The 23,542-nt window shown below is 41.4% G+C and overlaps 1 protein-coding gene and 1 long non-coding RNA gene across 5 annotated transcripts in view; one reads left to right on the top strand and one right to left on the bottom strand.

The window, feature by feature from the left end:
* specc1 (sperm antigen with calponin homology and coiled-coil domains 1) overlaps nucleotides 1-23,542 on the top strand; it is a 69,342-nt gene that overhangs the window by 4,344 nt on the left and 41,456 nt on the right. For 2 of the 4 annotated variants that reach the window (XM_051399983.1, XM_051399985.1), the window contains exons 1-3: nucleotides 5,524-5,710; nucleotides 10,753-10,937; nucleotides 11,011-11,146. In XM_051399983.1, coding sequence (XP_051255943.1) covers nucleotides 10,776-10,937; nucleotides 11,011-11,146 — 298 coding nt within the window. In that variant the 5' untranslated portion in view covers nucleotides 5,524-5,710; nucleotides 10,753-10,775. Of the gene's footprint in view, nucleotides 1-5,523; nucleotides 5,711-10,752; nucleotides 10,938-11,010; nucleotides 11,147-19,188; nucleotides 19,755-23,542 lie in introns of those variants that run through there. The other 2 variants (XM_051399984.1, XM_051399986.1) reach the window with 2 other exon arrangements.
* LOC127363516 (uncharacterized) overlaps nucleotides 1-23,542 on the bottom strand; it is a 39,487-nt gene that overhangs the window by 5,192 nt on the left and 10,753 nt on the right. The window lies entirely within an intron of this gene.

Genomic DNA, 23,542 nt, shown 5'->3' with positions numbered 1-23,542 from the left:
TAATATGGTCAGAAACATATTTGTCTGCTCTCTCCTACGCACACATTCAGGGAAAAGCACTCTGTGTGATCTGAGAAGAAAGAGTTGTTATCTGTCCTCAAGAGGCGAGGTCTGGTCTGCATACAGTTGGAGTGGCACGTCCTTTACTGCAGTAGAGGAGGCTTTAATTGAGGAGATAAGAGGAGATGGAGATAGATTGGAGCAGGAATGAGGACTGACTTGGCATTCACTCCGTTGAATAAATAGAAGCACCCGTATTTCTGACAGAATGTGAGGCTGCTCAGTATGCTGTCAGCAGGTTGCAGCTATTTTGCGTTATATTTTGACTCTATGCTTGTGCCTCACAAAGGCACAGATGGTTCCCAGCCTCCACAGCATTGCCAGGCTACCTTCCCTCATTTTTTTTGCTTCAAAAGCATCATCAACCAAAAGGGCAGTGGAGAAAAATGAGCTGCATTGGCACAGCAATATCTTCTTTCTGAGTGGTGTATACAGCTGTGAAGGAAGGCAACTCCAAGCATCTTTTTCCTCTGGCTCTGTTTTTAGTTCAAGAACGTCCAGGAAACAGACTGCATACTTGACAAGTATTGCAGTCTAACTTGCTGGCACTGGAGAATGCTAGTGTTTCTGTAAATGGGTCAGCAGGGTCTGAGGTCTGAGGTAAAGCAGAGATATGGTCTTTTTACACTGACCACGACAACCCTCAGGGCAAGAACAGTGTCTTGCAGTTGTGTGATGCGCCAGTCGAGAATAAGACAGATGATTTGATATTGTTGAGTTCCAGGGAAACAGGATAAGCGAGTTTACAAGTATGACACGTGTGGGGAGTGTCGTCAAAATGTTTGTTTGGTAGCTGAGAGAGGACCGACCCATTGTAATCTCTTCTGGTCTCTCTTCATACAGGTTACATTGAATACACCCACAGTGTACATCAAATAGCTCTCATGCCACAAGTCTGTGTACTCAAAAGACACAGAGCAGGGATCGCTCCATTGGGCTGGACAGCAGTTCTGCTCAGTGGCACTAATACTATGATGTTCCATTGTGGAAAATCACTGAGCTCTGTTTAGTGGTTGTCTTTTTATTCCCTCACAGTCCTCATGGATGCTATGCTAGTGTTTCTATGGAATCCGCCCACTCCCTGCTCATGTAGCCAGCCAGCCAGCCAGCCAGCCAGCCAGCCAGCCAGGCAGCCAGGCAGACAGGAAAGCAGCTAAACTTTCTACAACGTGGCTCACTGACTGTTTATCAGACAAGAACTTTGACACCATCAGAGCAGGAAGTTTGGCCCTCAAGGGAACCCGGCTCTGAGAAAGACGAAACAGAGGATGAAGCAGATGAAATATGCATGAAGGCTGTATCCATCTCAGCTCCTACTACTGTATGCTTGGTGAAGCCAGGGCAGAGCAGTTTTTTTTTGTGAGATAATGGATGACTGTGACTGCTGCGAGGTGGCACCGTTCAATACATCAATAGTCCCCGTTTTGGATGGGCCAAACTGATCAGGATGTGGATCCTTATTTTGTTTCTGAACATTTAATTAATACATTCCAAACCTAGGAGATATCATCAATGGCAAAATTACAGCAACTATTTAGATAATCCAATAATAGTCCTTTTAAAGGAAAAAATGTCAAACATTTGCTTGTTCTAGCTTCCTAAATGTGAAGAATTTGTGCTTTTCGTTGTTGTACATGATAGGAAATTGATTATCTCTCAAACTTTGAGTTGGACAAAAAAGACATTTGAAGACCTCACCTTTGAGATGTAGGAAATTCTAAAGGGCATTTTTCTCAATTTCAGTCATTTTATTCATTAATTAGTAAGATAATGAAGACGGGAACTTTACAGCTCCTTTCAGATATGAACTGTTGCCGTTAGTGAGCCAGGATGCATAGTAGCGCTTATTATTTTGAAAGTTTGTGCGCCCCTGCTGTATGGGCCTAAATCCAGCCAAACAACCTATTGATCTATGTCCAGATGAAAGGAAATCTTCAACTCCGCACTTTCCTCACCAACCCTCTTTTTCTCTCATGTCTTCTTGAACTAAAATGTGCTGATTTAAGCAGCAGCTCTCATCTTTAGGCTATTTCATATTCAGATGCTGAGGAGTAGTTTTTCTGTGTTTTGGTTGGGAAATTATAGAATCTTTCTCTCTCTTTCTAGCAATAATTCACATCAAAGTGAACGCGTTGTGTTATATAGTCAATAGCCTATATAACACAATACATACAAACATGTACATACCACTTGTGAACTTGCTGCTTCCTAGCTGTATGCTTAGGGTTCTCCCTTCCCAGGAGTGCAATTTGAACCATTTAAGGTCTGCTAATATTTATGCAGCTGTAGGCATTCTGGTGTGTTTGGTATCTTGGCTTTTCTCACATTTAACGCTTGCAAATTGCTTGTGACTGCAGAAAATGTCACATTTGCTGTGTTGTTTTGTGTGAAACTAGGCTGCAACTTCCCTCAAACTGCCTTTTGAGAAGGAGCTTTGCGTCCTGTTGCGTACTGGTTTCAGATCCCTCCAGACTAAAGGGGAAGCCCAGAGGGAGAGCAGAGACCGTCTCACAGCATGGGATGCAGACTAATTCCACACTCTTCCTGTTTCACTTTAGCTGAGATAATGACTTTGCACACACCGTTTCCCCAGACCCAGGTGCTGTACAGATGCTTCAGAGCTGCCGACGTGGTCCGACACAATAAATGCGTGCACACATATTAGCACAAATATTTGCCTATTGCACATATTGCCTACTGTAATATTATTGCAGTATTAAATAAGACGTTGCTATTAAAGTGAAATGGATTTTAATTATACAGTACATTATCTGTTTATGTTGCAACAGTAATCTGTTCTGGACCCACTAGTTCAAGTCCAGATGTTGGACAGATGTCCAGATGCTGTTATGGTGATGTGATATCAGTAACAGCAGTAGCTACGTTAATATCACACCAACAGAAGCACTATGGTTGGTATAAGAAAAATATAGTAGCTGGTATTATGATAAATATATTTTTGCAGAAAAATGTTATACAAATTGTACAGTATCTTTACAGTTTAACTAAATTTAAGTGCAGCTGTCAGTTGTGGATGGTATAATGAAAGTGTGCTCTACATACAGTGATCATGGAAAAGGCATTATTTTTAGCCACGCACTCAACTGAATCATCATCATTGGACATTTTACATTTGTTTTCACATCCCGTGCCACAGTGTTGTGTCTGTGTGGAGAGTCTGACTCAGTGCTCTTTCCTGTGGACGGTAGAAGGAAAAAGGAAGAGAATGAGAGGCAGGCAGTGCTTAGGAGCGTCAACGTGCCTGCTAATGGTTTTGTCTGAGAGTGTGGCATTCAATGGTCCGGCCACTCAGCCTCTTGTGTCACACAATGACAGGAATCCCCTGAGAGCCACGTCACCTACTGAGCATCCAGCCAAAGCGCTTTATGTTCCATCATTATTTATTCATGTTTGGCCTGTTTCATGCTCCAGGGGTCTGCCGTTTCCTGTTTCCTAATTCACCCTTTTTGCAACTGTTCAGTTTTAATTTATGCAAAGGATCTTGGCATTATGGGAGCTTATTCCAGTTGAAAAATCTTTCCTCATACGTACGTTGTCTATTTTTATGGCTGAGAGATGGTCAGTATACTTACTGGTCTCTCATTGTGGTGCTTGTGAGTAAGAGAGGTGAACTTGAAGTAAATGCTTTTCCTCAAAGTGAAGTCCATGCTCTATATTGGGACATTTTGGACTGCGATTGTTCTTATATTTTGGCCACTTACCAATAATGGTAAAGTGATGTACTTTTTGCTGACTGGTGACTCCTACAGGTGAGTCGCACCACCTGTACAGAGTGGGACCTAATTCTCTGCCTGTGCTACGCCTTTGGGTGAAACTTCCCTTTAGTATATAAAAAGCACACGTTTTTAGCTATGCTAGCTGCATGGCTCTATGGGTGTCGATTTCAGTCTGATGGAGGGTTGGTCCACTACTTTAATGAAATATCTCGACATTCAATATTGGTTCACAGATAATGTACCTTAATAACTTTTGGATTAATTAACCATAATTGCTAATGATCTCCTGACATTTAATCTAGCACCAACGTCATGGCGGCAGAAAAATAATTAAGTATGTTTTTAAGTCAAATGTCTCTACAACTATTATTAGTATGGCTTGCTGAAATTTGAACACTGTTCACCACACCTGCCCTTTAGGGATATATAATTTGGAGTATTTCACTTCTCTGTGTGATTTGGAATAAAGACAAATTGAGTCATGGGTCATATCATGCTTGTTCAGAAATACAGACATCCATAAGGGATAGACTGCAATAGAAAACAAATTCACATTTATCTACTATCTCTACAGGTGGCTTTCCTGATTAAAACAGTAGTTAGACTGTTTACTTGCACTATGTTTGACACCTTCTAAACATTGGAAAGACATCTGTGGTTATTGTGTAATCCACAGTTGCCACACAGTCATACGTGGCCACTGGTAGAGAACAATCACAGGAACAGTACAGTGTTTTGACAGCATTTAACAAGGCTGCAGTCAATGAGGCAGTGTCCGCCAGTGGCAACATTACAGAAGCAGTGTAGTCAAAAGCATACAGCATACATTAAATCACACTTGAAATCTGTATCTGCAGCAGGGTGTGAAACAGCATGTGGTGCCTAAGAAAGCATTCCGATCTGTTTCTCAGCCCTTTGCAGCGTTCTTTTAAAGAGCAGTTTTTGTGGTGGTATAGGGGTGTGGTCGGACCAAGTTCCTCAGTTTACCACTCTGCCACAAACTGAAGCCTGTTTCATCCCAGGCCAGAGTGCAGGACGCTCTCTACCCACATGCTCCACGGCCTTGGCATGCCATACGTTGTGGGATCCAAATTAGACCAGTATGGTAGAGCATAAAATGCAGACCCCTCCACACATGATCCACCCTCACATTAAGAAGTGTTTCTGAGACAAAGACTGGCGTTGTTAGTGTTGGTAGTTGCTGTTTGTGCAAAAACAGCCTACAGGTCACTTTGGAAATAAAGAACTCATAACAATATCATGAATCAGTCTTTATTTTTCACTTTACATCAGTGAGCCAGGCATGAGTCGGACATACTGTAGTGCACAAAACCTTCACTGAAGCTGCACAAGTACTTACTGTGGTTTTTAAGAATATAATGGAACAGTTGTGTCTCGCCCACAAACCACAAATACACACAGTTCCAGGTTAAATCAAAGTGCAGACACCTGCATTTCAAACAACAGCAGATTAGGCTGTGCGAGCATAATAAAAATCATTACCCTCATTCAGGCCCAGTAGTCTCAATGCCACATGTTGGAGATAGGTTCTCCTCCTCCTCTTTCTGGTCCATTCTCCCTTTCTTGCTGTCTGTCCTTTACATGTAAGAAAAGTCTGGAAAAACTGTGAGAGGAGAAACATGGCCATGGTAGAGACTCTGTCCCTCTCTTCCTCTTTGTATGAGAGAGAGTGAAAGAGACAACGGCACACACGGCAAAGCGGTTGGCAGCCTGCAGTACTTCCTCATCCTGACTGCTCTATTGAAACAGATCGCTGTTGCTCCTGACCCGTCATTTACGTCCTCAGACTCGCTCCATAGTGCTCAGCAAAGGACAGATATTTTGGTCATCTGTGCTTCAGGGCACTCAGGCAGAGGGCAGGCTCTAGGACAGCATCCAGCAGTACCAAACACGTGAGTGAACTGCACCACGGTTGTTGTTTTTTTCTTTGACGTTTTCTCTGACACCAATCTGCCATCACCCTCTTCTCACTGCTCACTACATAGAGCTCTCAGTTGATATTGGAATATGTTGTTTTGTCTTGAGTCATTGTTTTACAGCTTCAGACAATGGACTTTGTTTTGGAGTTTAGATTAAATATGTGATTGGCGACTGTCAGATTGGAAAAGGAAAGTTTGAAATAGGAAAAACTGAAGTCATTTTATATAATGAGTTAAGAAGAAAGTGACTGAGAACATCTGTTGCCGATATTTCTGCCAGGTTTCTCACATTTCTGTCAACCACTGAAAATACAATTCTGAAAGGGAAATGTGGTCCGGGCTGTGAAGTACTCTATGAAGGAGTAGTATTTATCCAAAGTTTTACAACAGTGGCTAGTATTTAGGCTTATGTTATGCTTACAGTGTGTTCTAGTTAGGTTAATGTTTTTAAAAGTTAACCAATGAGCCGGGCAGGAAAGCACATGTGAGAGGATGAGATGACACAGTTATATTTAACCTAGCATCTTATATCCTTTTTTCTTTTTTCTTTTTTTCCTTTTTTTCTAATGTAGTCAGAAGCAGATGCGTTTTAGTTGAATCACTTTCGCTGCCGCTTTTGGTGGTCTGGTGTAGGTCAGCATGAATCTGTGATAAAGCAGACTTCTTAATGCCCATTGTATGATAGTAAAGAAATACCTTAATTCAACATAGCTGTAAAGCCTTGTTTGGTTATTCTTTGCTGTGTGTTACGATGTAATAGAAATGACTGACTGTAGCCAAGCAGTACAGTCACACCTGAATGCACTTTGCCTAATTAAGTGCTGCCACAAGAAGGCTGCAGCTTTTGCAGCCTCTTCTTTGGAAGACTGTGTAAATGGCAATGACAGGATGTCCGTTCTTATGCACAGAGTGATGGCAGGTTGCATTTCATTTGTATCCGCTGAGTATTCTACAAAAAAAAAAAAATCAACTGAACTTTTGAAGTGTATGCTCATGACCCGTCCTCCTTTGTACCAGGGCAACCTGTATTTAAGGTCAGGGAACGGTCAGGACTGGTTAGCTAGGATTTCCCTACGTGATCTGAGGCGATTTGTGGTTGTGGTAAGCAGAGTCAGCCAAGTTACACATTCGTGCAATGCATGTGTACGTGTGAGACGGTATTTCCTCTAACTGTTATATAGTAGTAGGTTTGTAAGGAATAATTATTGGTTTTGTATGAACATCTGTCTCTGTTTTGCTGAGCAGCAGTTCTACTGCAGGGTGCACCTTAAAATGATTATACATGAGGATCTTTTTCAGTAAAAATATAAATAACCCTTTTTTCCAAATACTGGATCTATATTTACTGGTAGGCCTATATGTACTCATGGAGATGAATGTATATAAATCATAATATTTCGTAATGGGCAGAATATAGGGGATCGAGCTGTGAAGAAATTGCGTACATTAATTAATAAAGCAGTGAAGTAGTATGTCGTAATGTCGTGTTTGACATGTCAGTTTCGCTGACCTATCATATTTCTTGATTTGATCTGATTTGGGAGCTATTAACATTGAGTGTTGCTTATATATGAATGTGGCTCTTTCTTGTGTAATGAAAGCATATTGTCTTTTCCCTCAGATTAGATTGTTGCATTGAGAACCAAACTAATAACAACTGGTTTTGACTCCCAGTGCTTTGTCCTTATCTCCTTTCAGCAGTCCAGTCCAACAGCAACTGTCAGAAATAACCTAGAAACTCCTCCACCACTCTGTTCCATATTAAGCCTTTACATTCTTCTTCTTGTTTTTTGAAAGCAATGTAATTAAGGCAGATGACGACCCATTACTTATGGCTGTGGTGACTACAAATTATATTTAGTTTTCTAATTTGGCGTATTCAGGTTTTTACCAACCTTGTGTAAGCCACAATGTCATCCTACATGTTTGTTTTGTCAGACCGTGTAAGCTGTAGTAAAGCTGTAGTAACGTAGTAAATATCTGTCGTCTTTCTTAGTCCAGTTGCTTTCTACTGGGAGATACCCAACTCACACTCTGTCTTAACTCTTGGCTAGTTCAAGTTTAAAATACAACCCGCTGTCTGTCTCTCAAAGACATTTGGATTTTAACTAGGCCGTTGTAAAGTAAGTGGGACACATTCTGGCTCCTGAGAATCACATCTCTGCGGAGGAATATGGAGAGGTCATATTTGTAGAATTGAGTCCTGCAGTGGTTCAAAGAAGGTGAAGACAAAGTGGATTAAACTTAAACTGCACAAGGCTCCTGCTTTACAGGATGTTTGCACTTTTAAAGGCTTATGTTTTCAAACATTACATTATTGTTTCACAGTTGGCTGATTTAATGTGCTTAGTTCACTCCTATTTAAAAAAAAAAAAAAAAAAAAAAAAAAGTTATATGACCTCAAAGGTAACATCCTCAAATATGCCGCACTTCCTCATTTAGACTACACAGAGGTCAGAGGAGATTGCGAAGCAGGTCAAATGTGTGCAATGAGTGGTGCTGTATTCCTGTAAACTAATCTAAAGAGAGGTGAGCCATGGTAGCTGAGGTGTTAGACTACCAGACCAGGCAGGAGTTAGTCACAGGATGAGGCCTAGAGAGGTCGTAGTATCATATGATGGGCCAGCAGGGAGACGCACGCTCTCATATGGGCCAAAAACAAAGTGTGTACAGTGTGTCCTTAATGAGATTAGTTCCTAACCATCTACAAACATTCTCTAATAACATGGCAGTGTAACATGTACCAAACTGTCCTCCGCTGGGGACATTTTACTGATGTGGATCCCCCTTTATGGTTTAGTGGTTAGTGACCACATTGCTTCTAGTACCCTTTTGTGGGACTGTTGAATGTTGGTTTCTGCATTTTTATTGCAGCATGACTTACCCTGCCCTGCTGTCTGAACACATGCAACATGTCAGTCACATGAAATGAGTATAAATACTTTAGAGCAGAGGAGAAAAAACTGTCCTCTACTGACAGCCTTGTCCAGGGTTAACTTGCCTCTGCATTTGCAGAGTCTAGAGGGTATCCCCATTAACAGCGCTGTGCATCTCAGAGGCAGAAGATCAGGTTACCCCAGCCCTGATCAATGACTCAGCCAGTCCTGTGGGAGATACAGAGCTCTTTACCAGTACACACACAATCCTTGGTTAAGTGCACTCTTGTTTCCTTCCATTCCCTACAGCTACTCTGAGTACATTTCCTTGTGGACATCAAATGCACACCTTTAACATTCTGTTTGACCACATCCTGTTGGAGTTGGACAAATGACGCCATTATTATGCTGCTTTTTAACTATATTACATACAGAGAAATGGCCGCTGTGGCTGTAGCTGGCTGCATACCTCCTACTAGATTTGTGGAGATACTGCTGTGTGTTGAACAAATCAGATAAGACATTTAGTTCTCACTCCTCCCTCTTGCAGGAAGTAGTTCAATAGTGTTGCTACTGGAATAACCTTAGCTGCCCTCAGAGGAAACTCTTGGCTTGTATATTTTGGACCAGTCACGAAATGCCGCTAGGCGGTGCTAATACAATATAGTCTTATCATTCACATGAAGCAATGGTATTGCCTGTTATTCTGTGCTTCCTCTTCTTTCGTCTTCTTCCTAATTCTGACCCACATCTATAGCTAGTGTATTGCTAAAAATGTGTTTATATGTAATATGAAGTTCTTTTGCAGTAGTGGTCATTTTCTTGAAATATTTAGATTTGTACTGCCCCACAATGCCACATTTGATCATTTGTAATTGGGTTAATATTATCTAGTTGTAATCAATGGATTTATTGTAGTCAGCAAGTTACATGTAGGTAAACAAATAAAGTTTATTTGTAAGTTTTAGTGCTGTCAAACGATTAAAATATTTAACCGCGATTAATCGCATTAATGTCATAGTTAACTCGCAATTAATCGCACATTTTTATCTATTCTAAATGTCCCTTGATTTCTTTTTGTCCCATTTTAATGCTCTTATCAACATGGAAAAGTGAATCGGCTTGCTTTGTGCAAATGTTTTTATTGAAAACAACATTGGCATATACTGTAGTGTTCAATTTCACACTAACATTCTCACTTGGAGCACATAATCTCTCACACAATGTAACACTGTCCATCAATAAAAGGGTGAAAAAAATACTTTGTCACACAAACATCCCCTTCAACAGCCCTTTCTAAGGGATCAAAACAGGGCGATACAAAATAAAATTACAAAGTGCACATGTAAGGTAAACTAGGACTCAGCCTATAGTGCAGTTAAACCATGGCTTAATACTTTTCTCAAGTTTGCTTTGAACATAGCAGTCAGGCTACTGCTCTTTATTCACCAGAGGCTCAACCCAGCTTCTTATTTCAGAAAGAATGAACAGTAACGGTTACCAATAAAAGGTAAGCCTACTACTTCTTTGCTTTGAGCCAGTTACTCAAACAGACAAGCCTGTTGACATTTTCAGACAACAAGGATCCATCCATTTCACCATCTACTCAAAACGTAATGTCTACAACTCTTAAACAAGTGTGTGCAGCGTGCCTGTTGTTTTGTTTCCGGTCTAGCTAGATCCGGTGTGGTGTTGTAGTTTTTCTAACGTTACTAGTTGTTGCAACAGCATGTGAAAAAACTACAAAGTGTGCTAGGCGTTAATCTTGCGATAAAAAAATTGACGCTGTTAAAATGGGTTTGCGTTAACGCCGTTAATAACGTGTTAAACTGACAGCGCTAGTAATTTTTGAATAATTTGTCAAAAGGAGCCATTTTCAAAGTCAAAATCCACTCACGCAGAGTTGTTCAGAGCTTTTCCAGTTAATGGAAGATCATGTGTTCATGCTTCAGCAGTGCTTACTGGTGCCTCTGGGGCCATAGACAGTGTAGCATTGTGGTTAAAGAGAGCAACTTTCAAATAGACAATGCTGAGCATCTGATTTGGAAGAATCATCTGACAAGCTCCAGGGCTGCACTGCAGTGAATACTTTGGAATTTGTTATACAACAATTTCCTCTCTTCTCTGGACTTCTCTCAGGTGTAGTTAGCTGACGCACAACCATGATGAAAGCGGGCGCCACCAAGGTGGGGCTGCCCAAGCAGGGACTCCAGGAACGGACCAAGCAGCCCTCTTTGGTCGCATCTTCCTCCACCACCACCTCGACAGCCATGAAAACCTCCAGATCCTCCAACATGCTGGCCTCAGACCAGCGCCTCAGCAGGGTGAGTCACAAGCACACTCATTATAACATTAGAAGACCTATATTGTTAATACTAACAGCAGATGTGTTTCTAGCTAAAAAGAGCCAGCAGTGACGATGCCTTGACAAAGCCTGCACTGGGAGCCGCTGCCTCTGGCTCCCGGATGAAGAAGACTGTGACCACTGGAGCAATCTCAGATCTTCCTGAGGCCCGCCCTCGCAGCCTGTCTGGTAAGGGACTGCCACTCCTGAGAGATATGTTTAAATAACTCCCTTCAGAGACTATAAACAATGCAATGCTGAACAGCTGGGAGAAAGCTGTAATCTTCACAAATGATGGATGTGATCTGTATTTTGTGTCAGTTATGAGATCATCACAGTAAACAATATAAAAGTAGTGTAACTAACCCGTTTTGACCACTAGAGGGCCACAGTCCATCACTAAAGCTGCCTGCCACAGCTCCCAGGTGCTGGTAGGGAACCAGTAGCTTGAGTGATGCTTCTCCTTACCCTTCACTCTTTTTTTTTCTTGTCTCTCTTTATTCTCGCTCAGTTGGCTTTGGTTAAATGCAGGTGGCTGAGGACTATGGTTCTCAGGATTTTGGTCCAAAACTAAGAGACTGGATGCATTCATAGTCTGCTCCTCAGACAACATCTGGTCAGCCGTGTGAACAGCAGGCCATGTTTTGGATGATAAATGAGAAAACTTTTTTTCTAAGGACAAGAAAGAGAGAAATGATGTTGGTGTTTCTGGCTTGTCTTTTGATGTTATTCTGCTTTAGTGTGTGGCATGTGTTTGTGTTTGCTTGTGTACATGTTGTATATGTTGGTTTAGCTTTTAGTACTGCGTTATGGTCAATGTATGTTCACTTATCATTTAAGACACAGGGAAACTCCAAAGCTCTGAATGAAAGGGGGACTTTGGTGACCATATGCTCTGTTGACATATGCAAATACTGTATAAGGACACATTATTTAAGAGAAACCCTTAAACTACTCTCCACTAAAGACGTGAGGGTGAGCCTTTAATTTCCTTCTCACATGTATAATTGTGCACATAAAATTATTCTGAATACAGTTGGAAACGCACCTTAAATACAAAACCAACGAAGTGAAAAAGGTGAGTGTAAGTAAGGGGCAGTTATCCCAGTTATTCCAAGTATTTTGTTGATTTTATAGAAGTGAATTAAAATATTAGCTTGGTTATAAACCTTTTTTTCAAAGTAATAATTCGGAAAAATAATTGTGGCTGACAGTAAAAACGATGTAATATTTTTGTTTATTAATGGATAATTAATTTGAAATGTCAAGTGTAAACACCTATCACACCAGCAATCAAAGTTATTCCTTTCCCATACAGCTTTAATTATTATATGCAGTATTCCACAAAACTATTCCTCATTGTGCTTAAAAGTACCATGTGACTTCCACAGTGTCTTCCTCCGTCAAAAATTCCATCCAGAATTCTTTTTACACTTTATGTTTAAGATTCAGAGTGCAGTCTTGTAGGCAGTATTTTGTTATTACATCCATAAGTGTTCCCTCTAGTAACTGTCTTTACCTTAGTAGTCAACATAGTTCAAATGTATCCCTGCTACGAGATGCTTATGTAATTGTTTTATTTATGTTCATTTCTATTACCAAGTGTTCAGATGTCTGGTGTTGCATATGGAGAGAGGGTGGAGAATAAACTGTTTAATAATGTACCTCCTTTGACACATATGGGACAAATACTGCTGCCTGCAGTTTTTAGGGATTTGTGTTCCATGCCATCCATATTTATTCATTTCCTTTAGTTTATTACCTTTCTTAGTCACTGAAAATATTGTACAATATCAACAACATGCCAGGTTGTGACAAAAAACACTTATCTGAAGTATTTTTATTATCTATTAACTTGTGTTTGTATTGTACTCTGTATGAGCAAGGCACACTAGTGGATAACCAGAGCAACAACAAACAGACCTAATAGCAAAACATGCATTACATGTAGGACAAATATGGCGGTAGATAATGACAGGAATTTGTTGGCAGTAATTAATGTTGTTCACAGCACATCCTTGGAAAAATCCTCTGTGAGGGAGATAGCTGTGTTTGTTTATGGTGGCTCATCCACCCAGTGTGTAGATGCTGTGCTCCAGTGAAATTCGTCTTCAAAGAGTTGCTGTGCTGAAGCGAAGATAATTGAATTCTACTTGACAAAAGACTCCAGAGGAGCTGAGAAAACACGGCCAAGTGAGGCTCTTGGTTCTTTCAAACACAATTAGACCATGATCAGCTTTCATCGGATTGGGCTCTAATTAACCAAAGTTTAGTTTTTCAAAGTGTTCACACCCAAGGACAAGAACAGATTCCCACTTTGTGCTGTTCATGATAAATTCATTACTCTTCTTCCTGGCCTAGTTTTGCTAGCCAATTTCTGGTAGCCAACCAAAGTTGGCGACAGGAATATTGTTAGGTAATTCTTGGTCATGAAGAAAACCAGCTTTAAAATAGGTCAGAGAGTTGTGATGTTGTGTAGCTGCAATTTGCATCAGGCAGACTGGTATCATTTATGTAAAATAAATTGACCCTTTATGTTGAACTTTTTTTGCATTGCAGGGTGTTTGCCAATGCAGGTGCTATTTCATCAGATGGGGTATTTTTTTTTCACAAATAAAATTGTTATCTTCAAAGTTTTAGCTTCAAAGGAAGTTAACCAACCACCTTTATGTGCCCAAATCGCGAGTTTAGCAGCCACTGTAGTTTCTCTACGTAATTTCACTGCCACTACATCCTACACACTGGTGCTTTCAATAAAACACCCTCAAATGTATACTAACTGGCATATTGTATTTTTGCGTGTAACTAGGACACCCATGACAAGAGCAGTGGCTCTTGCTCAACTTGATTTTCTCATCAGGCAGGCTGTATTGTTCTGCACCTGGGCTGGGACTCTGCATCAGTGCATGTCAAGACATATGACGACAGACTATGAATGAATATGTCAAACAGGTCTCAAAAATCAAGCTAATCAGCAAGTGGAAAATGAAACCTGACTCCCAAAACAGCCGTGAGGGCTAACCTTGCACGTAAGCAGTGACAATCATCATTTAGCCTGCTGCTCTCGATTCTAAGTCACAGAGCCTGACCTGAGAGTTCTGCTGAAATATCCGCACAGGGGAAATGCCATGATTTGAATATAGATTGGGGTGGTGATCTGTGGTATTTTGAACTCACTGATGTTGAGATGTAATGCTCAGAAATGTCTTGAGTGTTTGTATTCATTGATATGGAAGGAGAGTCTCTGAAGTACAAACCTGTTTTTGGGTGAAGGGAAGATTAAAAAATTCTGAGTTTGCTTTATGACATTTAAGCAAAAAACACAGGAATACTTAGATGTGTCTTCAGGCTTGTCTTAGTGATATTGTCACCATGAGTGAGTCAGGTTGGTCATAAACAGACAAGCTTTTCCCTAGTTGATATGTGACATTACACACCAACATGAAGCAATCAGGGCTCTCTGGGCACTAAGGCACTCTGCAGCAGGACTGTCATCATACCCGTCAGGCAGTAATTGAGTATTTTCTTAGAGGCCGTCCAAGCACATTTTGTGACTAGATTGTGGATGCCTGACAGAATACTACTTACTGAGCATAGAAAACTTGATGAATTTAAAGTTGTGTGGTGTCAAAAAGATTAATAATCAATAATTTGTCCACTACAGAAATGATGTACCCCATTTCTGTACCAACTAACAACAAATACAGTGTGCTTTGAACTGAAACTGTACCCACATCCCATTTGGAAAGTCAATGCTGATTTAAATGTAGGAATGAGAACTGCAGTGGTGAGATGCATCATTTATTTTCTCAACTTTTATCAGAACTATCAGAAGTGGTCTACTCCCTTTCCCAAGCAAGATTACCCACATAGGTAGAAACCTCCATTCTTATGGCAATATTTGATAATATTTTCACACTACCAGGCTTTTGACTGTCTAAGACTTCAAAACAAGTCCAAGGGACACACACGCACGCACGCACGCACGCACACCCACACCCACACACACTCTCACTCTCACTCTCACTCTCACACACACACACACACACACACACACACACACACACACACACACACACACACACAATATTGGCTAAAAAGGTCAGCTGACTGACAGACTGACCCCACCCTTGCCTGCCCTCACAGCATGCTGTACTAATGAGTCGAAACTGTTATTTTTACTAATGGCCTCTGTCCCTATCCCACTTGGCACTTAACCAACTCTACCGTGCTGTCAGACAACGGGTTAAAACCTAGCTCCATCCTGATGACTTATTTAAAACATCTCATCAATAATTCAGTAAAGCTTTCACTAGAAGAGGAGTCCCTGCGGAGTGTGCAAGGAGAAGAGACAGAAGGAGATAAGACTGTCCTGCTCTATAAATAACAAGCCTGATGGAGGTGACTGCAGGGCATAACTTTACAAATGGGCACTTCATTGACAGGCGCTTTCCTTCACCCCTGTTTGGTCCATGTTTTCATATCGATCGTTAATGTTTGGGTGAGTAGAGTTGAGCTTAACATAAATGTCTTTCAGTGAGTCTTTTCCTTGTCTCATTCACTGAAGTACAATTTTATTTTCTAGCACTCCGTCACAGCTGGTGGTGAAATTGGACTGTTTCAGCCTTATAATCCAGCTCTACTGATACTTCACCCTCTGTAGAATTTTGCAGCCCTATTTTCAAGTCACAGATAGTTGTAGAGTACTCCACAGATTTAGCATTGCGTTACTATAATATTGTTACACCCATGATGAAGATTCAGGTGTGTTGTGCTAGTAGCAACTAATATAGCCTTGAGCCGAGTAAGCTAACTTCTTTCTAACTCCACACCAAACCTGTAGTCTTCAGCCCAAACCGTAACTGAGTCAAGTGGCATCATTTGAGGACATTTATCAGTCTTCGCGCAGCTCCCCCTGGAGCCACAAAAGACTTTATACAACTGTTTTCACATATACAGTAGGCCTCCATAAGACCTGTAAACAGACTTTGATGTGTAAAATCGATGGAGCTGTCCTTTAAGGGTCGCGTGTATGATGTTTAGTGCTACTTGTTGATTCAGTCGTTATATCTCAGATGGTAGATTTGAAATGTCAGCAGAAGTGGCTTCACAATGGAAAACAGTGACTGTTATGGGAGTATGATATTTAGATTTTATAAAGGAAATAGTTGTTATAAATATATTTGTTATACAAATAAATGGTTTTGAAATATATCCGATGACAGAATGACTGATCAGGATTCATTTTAAGTTTACCAACAAGCTCTTTCATGCCACAGCATGGCAACTTTTCTGTCCCCACCGGTGAGGGATATTCTGTTTGATACATGCTATCTCATATACAGAGATAATGTATCATCAGTCTCATCTACTAACACTATTGTTCATGTTGCTGGTCAACGATTGTTGTTACATGCGGCTGACTACAAGCCGTTTCATTCATCTTGTACGTGATTTTTCTCCTCTGATTGAATGCAAGATACTGCAGGCCGAGGTTTTACAGAAGGCCAAGTGTATTTTTTGCTGTGTCATTCCCCAACTATCCATCAACCAAACACAGGACGTTCTTTTCATTAACCTCCAGCCTGTGCTGTGTGAAAGGTCTGTTGTCAGCAAGCGATGGTGATGAGGTTTCTCTCCGATTCTTCGCCATATGTGAGGTTTGCTGGCCACACCAGATGGACTATGACTTTATTCCCAATTAATCGGCTCGTAGCTCATATAATTTCCTCACAGTACCAATTCACTGCCAGAAGAGAAGAAAGATGGATGTATGATGCTAGTGTCAGTTGACCGTAGTTAACAGTCGCAGTGAAGGATAAGCTGAGCAAAGAGACTGGGGTTGCAATAGGAATATTATGGAGTGTCTGTGCGTTTTACTATGCACAACTCAGACACCAGACTCCAGACACCAGTAACATGTGGTCCCAGCAGGGCCCTGTCTGTCTGTGTGTGTGTCAGTGTTTGGGAGGCAGGAGGAGAGAGCGGCATAGTCCTTGAGCTCCTCATATCTGTCAGATGAATTAATCAAACCTGCCTCAGTCCACTGGGACGCCTCAGCCTGCACATGCACTCAGCCATGACGGACACAAACTGCCACAAGCATTAGAAAGACCTGTACATGCAGATGGACGCACATAAATATCTATGCAAAATGACCCATACCTTTACTTTTTACGTCCCCCATACAGCCCTGTCCAAGTCTAAGTATACACTACAGTTTATACAGTACCATAATGTACTCCTCCGTTTATTATGCATGCACTGTACAAAGGAGCATGGCAAGCGGGAATAGCTTTACTCCTACTCACTACAGTGCATCTGAAGGGTTTTGCTTCAAAGGCCAGAATTAGTACTGTATCTACCCATCTGGCATCAACTGAGACATAAACACACCTGGCCCCTTTTAGGTTTGTTGACCAGAGTTTTTGCATTGAGTTTGAAATTCCTCTCTTGAGAAGCCTGTGACCCCAGCAAGTCCCCTAAAGATGCAAGACCGAGAGAAATGGTCTTGCCAGATCTTAAAAGAGGCCTGTTGGGCTCACAGAGATGGACATCCTGCGGTGAGGAGAACATTCTTAGCTGGATTAGAGGCATGTTTGTTTACCAAGGTAGATGTGCTGCTCCAAGACGAGGAGAGAGGAGAATATTGAGAAGGGAAAGGAAAATGTACCAACAATTTATGCAACATTCATAAGATATGAAAAGGCTTGGAAGCAGCCATGTACAGTATCATATCAAAGAGTTGAATATTCAACCTGACGTGGGCAGAATCATGCAGTGAACTAGACCTTCCTTACAGCTATTGGAGAATGTTTTGAAATGCTTTTCTGGCTGGAGCTTCGAGTATTTTGTGCATCAGATACACATTGAGCAAAAATGCAGCTAGAACTGTAACTGTCAATTTTTCATTATTCTGCTAATTCATTTTTATTGCCTTGGTTCTTTTCAGCAGTGAACATGAAGGAATTAAGCTGGTAGCTCTGAGCTTACGCAACAGAAATGCTCATCCTACTAAAAATATCGCTGCTTATCTGTGTCAAGGATGGCTTTAAAAAATTGATGATGCAGTGAACACGAATTTTAATTTCTGATAAATAGTAGTTCATACAGACTTGTGCCCTTTGCTAATTGAGGTTTCTTTTTTGACCAGCACAGCACAGCATACTGTGTCATAGACACTCAGATAACATGACATAGTTCAGTCTCATTGTATTACTGTAAACTGATGTCGGATGAAACACTACGGCTGTCTCTTCAGAAGGGCACAAATATATAAACATTTGTTTGTGTGTGTATTTTAATCCCTGTACTCACTTGTAACTGAGCATAACTGTGCTATAGAGATATTTGTGGCCTGTAAATAAATTATAATTATCTTCTTTAAATTAAATAATGACAGTAATTTGTAGAAGAACAGTTTCTGACTTTGTGTTGTGTCCAAGCTTCCAAGAGGGGTTCATAGTGATTTTCCTGATAGTTGTACATACATTCAAAAAACACATTGTTGAAGATTGCACCTAAAAAAAGAGACAAGTACAACTGAAAATGACAAGTCATTCTCCCTTCCAGCTCCTGCCACCATAAATATTTAACACGTACATACATTGTGAATGAGAAAGGACAGAAAAAACAAGCCTTCCTCTCACTAGCTCCACACAACCCCACCAAACTAGCACACCACCCCCGATCTTATGTAGGCGCACTCACATACACACACATGCTATTGTTCCCTGCTGGGTCCACTGTAGAGAGATCAGTACGGCAAGCTTGGGGTGCCCTCTTATCCCCTAGACCAGCATCTCCATTCTCCATTTATGAAGACATTTGTTGGGAAATTGCAGTTGTGATTTTGTAAGGGGGGGGGCAGACTGTGTGTGAGGTCCCAGACTGCAAGTTCCCTTAGCAAGAAAAGACAAGAGCTGCACAGTCGCTGTCTGCCAAAAATACAAATGGTGCCTTTCCTTTGCTCCTGCTTCTCTTTCCTTCCTACTTCCCTCCACCCTCTCTCTCTCTCTCTCTCTCTCTCTCTCTCTCTCGCTCTTGCTCTCTCTCTCTCTCTCTCTCTCTCTTGCTCTCTCTCTCTCTCTCTCTCTCCCTCTTTACTCACTCCTCTTTTCAGTACCAGTGAGAGGGATGGTTCATCTTATCATTGTTCAACTGGTATTGGTGAGAGTAAACTGGCTGGCTATGGTGGGAGGAGGTGTGTTATTGTGTATGTGTGTGTGTGTGTGTGTGTGTGTGTGGCGCGGGAAGCCACTCCTCCTCTGAGCTGATTCCAGTCATCACAGCAATAATGAAGTGCACACAACGCTGCCTGCCCGCCCGCCTGCCAGTGTGACATACTGTCACCATTCAGGAGGACTCGCACACATTCACACACACTCGCAGTCATTCACTGACAGGACACGCAGCCTGACTCCTCATACATGCGCACACACACACACACACACTCCACACAGTCCTGGGAAGGAGTGGAGAATAGAAAAGCAGACCAGGAGAGAAGAATAAGAAGAAATTTATGTATCTTATGGTTTCCTATCTGTGTGACTGACCGGCTCTGGTTGTGGGTGCTGAACAGAGGACAATCCCGACACTCACTCACACACACACACACACACACACACACACACACACACACACACACACACACACACACACACACACACACACACACACACACATCTCCCCCGCAGCCACGGATTCTTGGATTAGTCCGCCCCGGTGTGGAGAGTGGGAGTCGCGGAGCGGTCCAACATGGGGAACCAGGCGGGGAGACAGGAGGAAACGGAGTCAGGTCTGCTTCTGTTGTATTGTAGTTTGCCTCAGCATCACTTATGCCTCTTTGTCTGCGTGTCTGTCTGTCTGTCTTTGCCGGTTGATGTACCAAGCAAAGACATACATTTGCTAAATACAATAGATATGAGCTAATCTTCTGTCATGTCATGTCTGAGTACATCTCTGACACAACAAGTCCTGACTAATGGGTACTGACTAAGATGCGCACCAACAGAGCACAGACTGATGAGAACTGATTAATATGCCCTGGAGTTATAGAAGCTGTTTAAACAGGTTAGAAGTTAGTCGTTCTGTTCTGGTCTGTTGCCATTATTTGTGTGAGATTGTCCACACTTTTTGCTTGTGCAATTTTGTTGAGTGTCTGTATTCAGTCAGTACAGATCTGTATGTGTATATGCATTTGCACCTGTGTGTAGATATTGGGAGTTAGACAGGGGGGCAAAGTGCTGAGTGAGATTTGTCTGACAGTAAGCATGAGGGAACCTGCCAGAGGAGATTGTATCATCAGTCTCACGCTCAACATCTCTCCACTGCCCCGAGCTCACTCCGCCTCAGTAAGATTTCCATTTCAAAGTGCCTATGAACTGCACTCAGCAGCAACTTCACGCTCAGCGAAAGACAACCAAGCACTTCCATGTGTCTGTAACCTCTTTAAATTTCTTAACAAAACAAGCATTTGCATCTTAATGTATGTGTACTTGTGTATGTGAACTCCTCACATTTGTACACACGTATAATATATAAATTTACATTCGGAGCTTCATTATATCTTCAAACTGTCATGTGATTATGTTTGCATGTTTCCATCCCAACGAAAATAGACGCTGAATAGACCAGAGCCAGGTGGCTTGCTAGGGCAACAGGCAACACACACACACACACACACACACACACACACACACACACTTACACTATAAAGTGAAGTATTTTAGCAGTAGTGGGTGTAAAGCTGCATCATTTCATAGCAGTAGTGTGTGTTGCTTGAAGATAGCTCACAGAAGGCTCAGATTGGAAGGCAGTAGTAGCAAGCTGCTGCATGCTTGAAAAGATTAGCTCCCAGTTGCTTCTCTATGCATGCACCCTCACACACATACAGCATACAGTGCACAGTTAATACATTATATACAAAACAAAAGATTGTTGAGTGTTGAGTCAAAAAGTAGGAACAAAGGAGGCTAATATTCCCTTCTTGGATCTCGCTAAATATTCTGTTGTTGCTAAGCAAAATTGGACAGCTTGTTGATATATATTATTCTTTGTACAAAATAATTCTGAGATTGGTACACATACCTAGGTGGTTTATGGAAGTATGTGTGGTGAAATATGAGTCAGAGTTAAATGTTTGCTTGGCCCCTAAAAGAATGCGCCATCACAGTCACACTCCATATAATCAATCACTTTCCCCAGGCTGTGAAAAGTATTTAAACTCTGCTTGGTACAGTACTCCACAGTCCTCGGTCCAACCTCCCACATGATCCTCCATTATGAAATGAAGCCGTCACTCTCTATTTTCTCAAATGAACCTCTATAGTAAATGAAAATTGATCATCAAATGGCTTGATTTTTCATCATGCACCAGCTCATGACATGAAGCTATAGATCCAAAAGCACTAAGACCAGTGACACAGAGAAGCCCTCAAATCTATTTTCACAAGATTGTAGTATAATAGTAAACATTTTAAACCTTTAATTAAAGCAGTGGTTCAATGTCTGCTTTGCTCTGATGAACAACAACATAGTGATGGACAAGAACAGTGAAGCTTGTACCCGCCACATAAGCTTCTATTCCACCCATCCGCTGAAATGGCCAGCTGAGGTTTGTCAGACTTTGGACTTGGAAAGAAGAATAACAGTTCTGGTGCTGGAAGTAGGGAAAGAAATGTGGGAACGGGAGGAACTCGTTCAGATTTGATTGATGGTGTTATCTCTGAAGTGGCAGGCTAAGGAGTAAGCTGTCTGCTGCAGTGATAAGGAGGTCGTTATCAGAACCAAATTACACTGACGGCTACTACACTGAGCCTTCCTGTCTCCAGACTGGCTCACCAGGAGATCGGCCAAGACCAGAGCCTGAGGTCAGCATGTTGTTGGCTGTTGATGAATTGTCAGTAAAATATAGTCCAATAACAGTGGGTCTATTTTCAGGGCTACAATTCAGTCAGCTGTACCCATTTGGGGTCAGGATTAAAGGAAAGTTAAAACATGTTTGTGTAGGGAGGTAAAATAGATTATCTGTCTGTCTGGATTTTCACATGGTCAAAAATGAGAAATGTTACGCACTTGTGGTTTCTCCTAAAGTTCTCCAGGGATGCTTGAAGATAGCTGTAATGCTTGAAGATGCTGCCAACAACTTTTTTGAAAGTACTGGATGCTATCACTGTAGCAGTTAGCATGTTGTCATTGGAATAACATTGTTGTTTCCGTTCAGACTCATATTTCTATTCAGCAGCAACATTAGGTTATTATGTTTTATGGCTGCTGGTACAGAAACCCAGCTCAGCTCAGACATCCAGTATGAAATTTCTCAAATTTTAACACCATAATTGCATAAATTAAAGATTCCCTTCAGACATTTATACAAATAGTCTGCTTGGATGTTTTTTTGCAAAAAAATTATAATTTGCACATGCTTAAAAAGCATCTACTCCCTCTACCTCATTAAAAATTCAAGAATCTATGAATATGCAAATCTTCCTGCTGGACACAAGATGTTATGAGTCCATTGTCAGTGTATGTGCATTTGTGGCTTCAAGTTTCTACATCACACTTGCATACTGGACCAGGGTGACTTCTTCTTTAAACAATTTGTTGTCACAAGTCATGCTCATAGGCCCCGCCCCTTAAAATTATATTCCTAATGAGCTCAGAGAAACTTTCCACTTTCAGTAGATGAATGTTCCAGTGTCAAAATCTGAACATATATCATTCTGCACAGTGAAGCTCAAACATCAGACTGTAGGAACAACTTTCTCGTCAGGTTTGTTGCGTCTGTTAGGGCCTTTGTCACTCTAATTGGTGCATGCTGATTGTTGACCTGTTGAATTCCAGTCATAGCTTCACCTGACATCAAGTCTAATCAACCAGAATAACCAAAAACACCTGGTGTGTGTGTGTGTAGGGCATTTAAAGGTAATTTTTATTGATATGTACTTGCTAGCCAACTTCTATTTCTGCTAGGTAACAGTGCCTTGGACAGTTGAGACAGGAAGCTGTGTTTTCATTTTGTGCTTAAGTAGGATTAAGTTCTGTGTGGCTTCTGCTTAGTGAACTCCTGCGTTGAGGCAATTTTTATGCTCAGGTTTCAACATAAACCGCACTCAGACATACAGCGACATCTGTCTTCCTCTTCTGTTCAAACATTGGGATATTTTTGCGTACTGACATTGTTTTAGCAGCCGCCTTGCTGACAAATATATCACAGCATTGAAGACCACCCCGGAGTAGCCTAATTCCTTTGTATGATGTTAGAGTACAGCTGAGGTGTGCCTATCAAGACTTCTAACTCTGATACTAAATGCTTGTCTGTCTGCTATAATGTCTGGTGAAGCACTGATTCAGTGTGCCCGGTGGGTACCGCTCCCGTTCAGAGCAGACTTTGACACCACTGTGAGCAGTAAGACAAAGAATGTGGAAATAAGTAGATTATTGTGCCGTCTCAACACCATATCGGAGCAAATTGACGTAGAGCAGGGGTTCAGCATGAGGAAGCAAGTTTGTCCAACTTCTGATAGCAGGAACACTGTGAGGAAGTTGCATCAGTCATACTTTCCATAGCAGTTAACACTTTGT

The sequence above is a fragment of the Dicentrarchus labrax genome, unplaced genomic scaffold (genome assembly GCF_905237075.1).
Source record: "Dicentrarchus labrax unplaced genomic scaffold, dlabrax2021, whole genome shotgun sequence".
NCBI classification, from domain to species: Eukaryota; Metazoa; Chordata; class Actinopteri; family Moronidae; genus Dicentrarchus; species Dicentrarchus labrax.
Note: the sequence above shows the minus strand (reverse complement) of the source record. Positions and strands in the feature narration are given on the sequence as shown.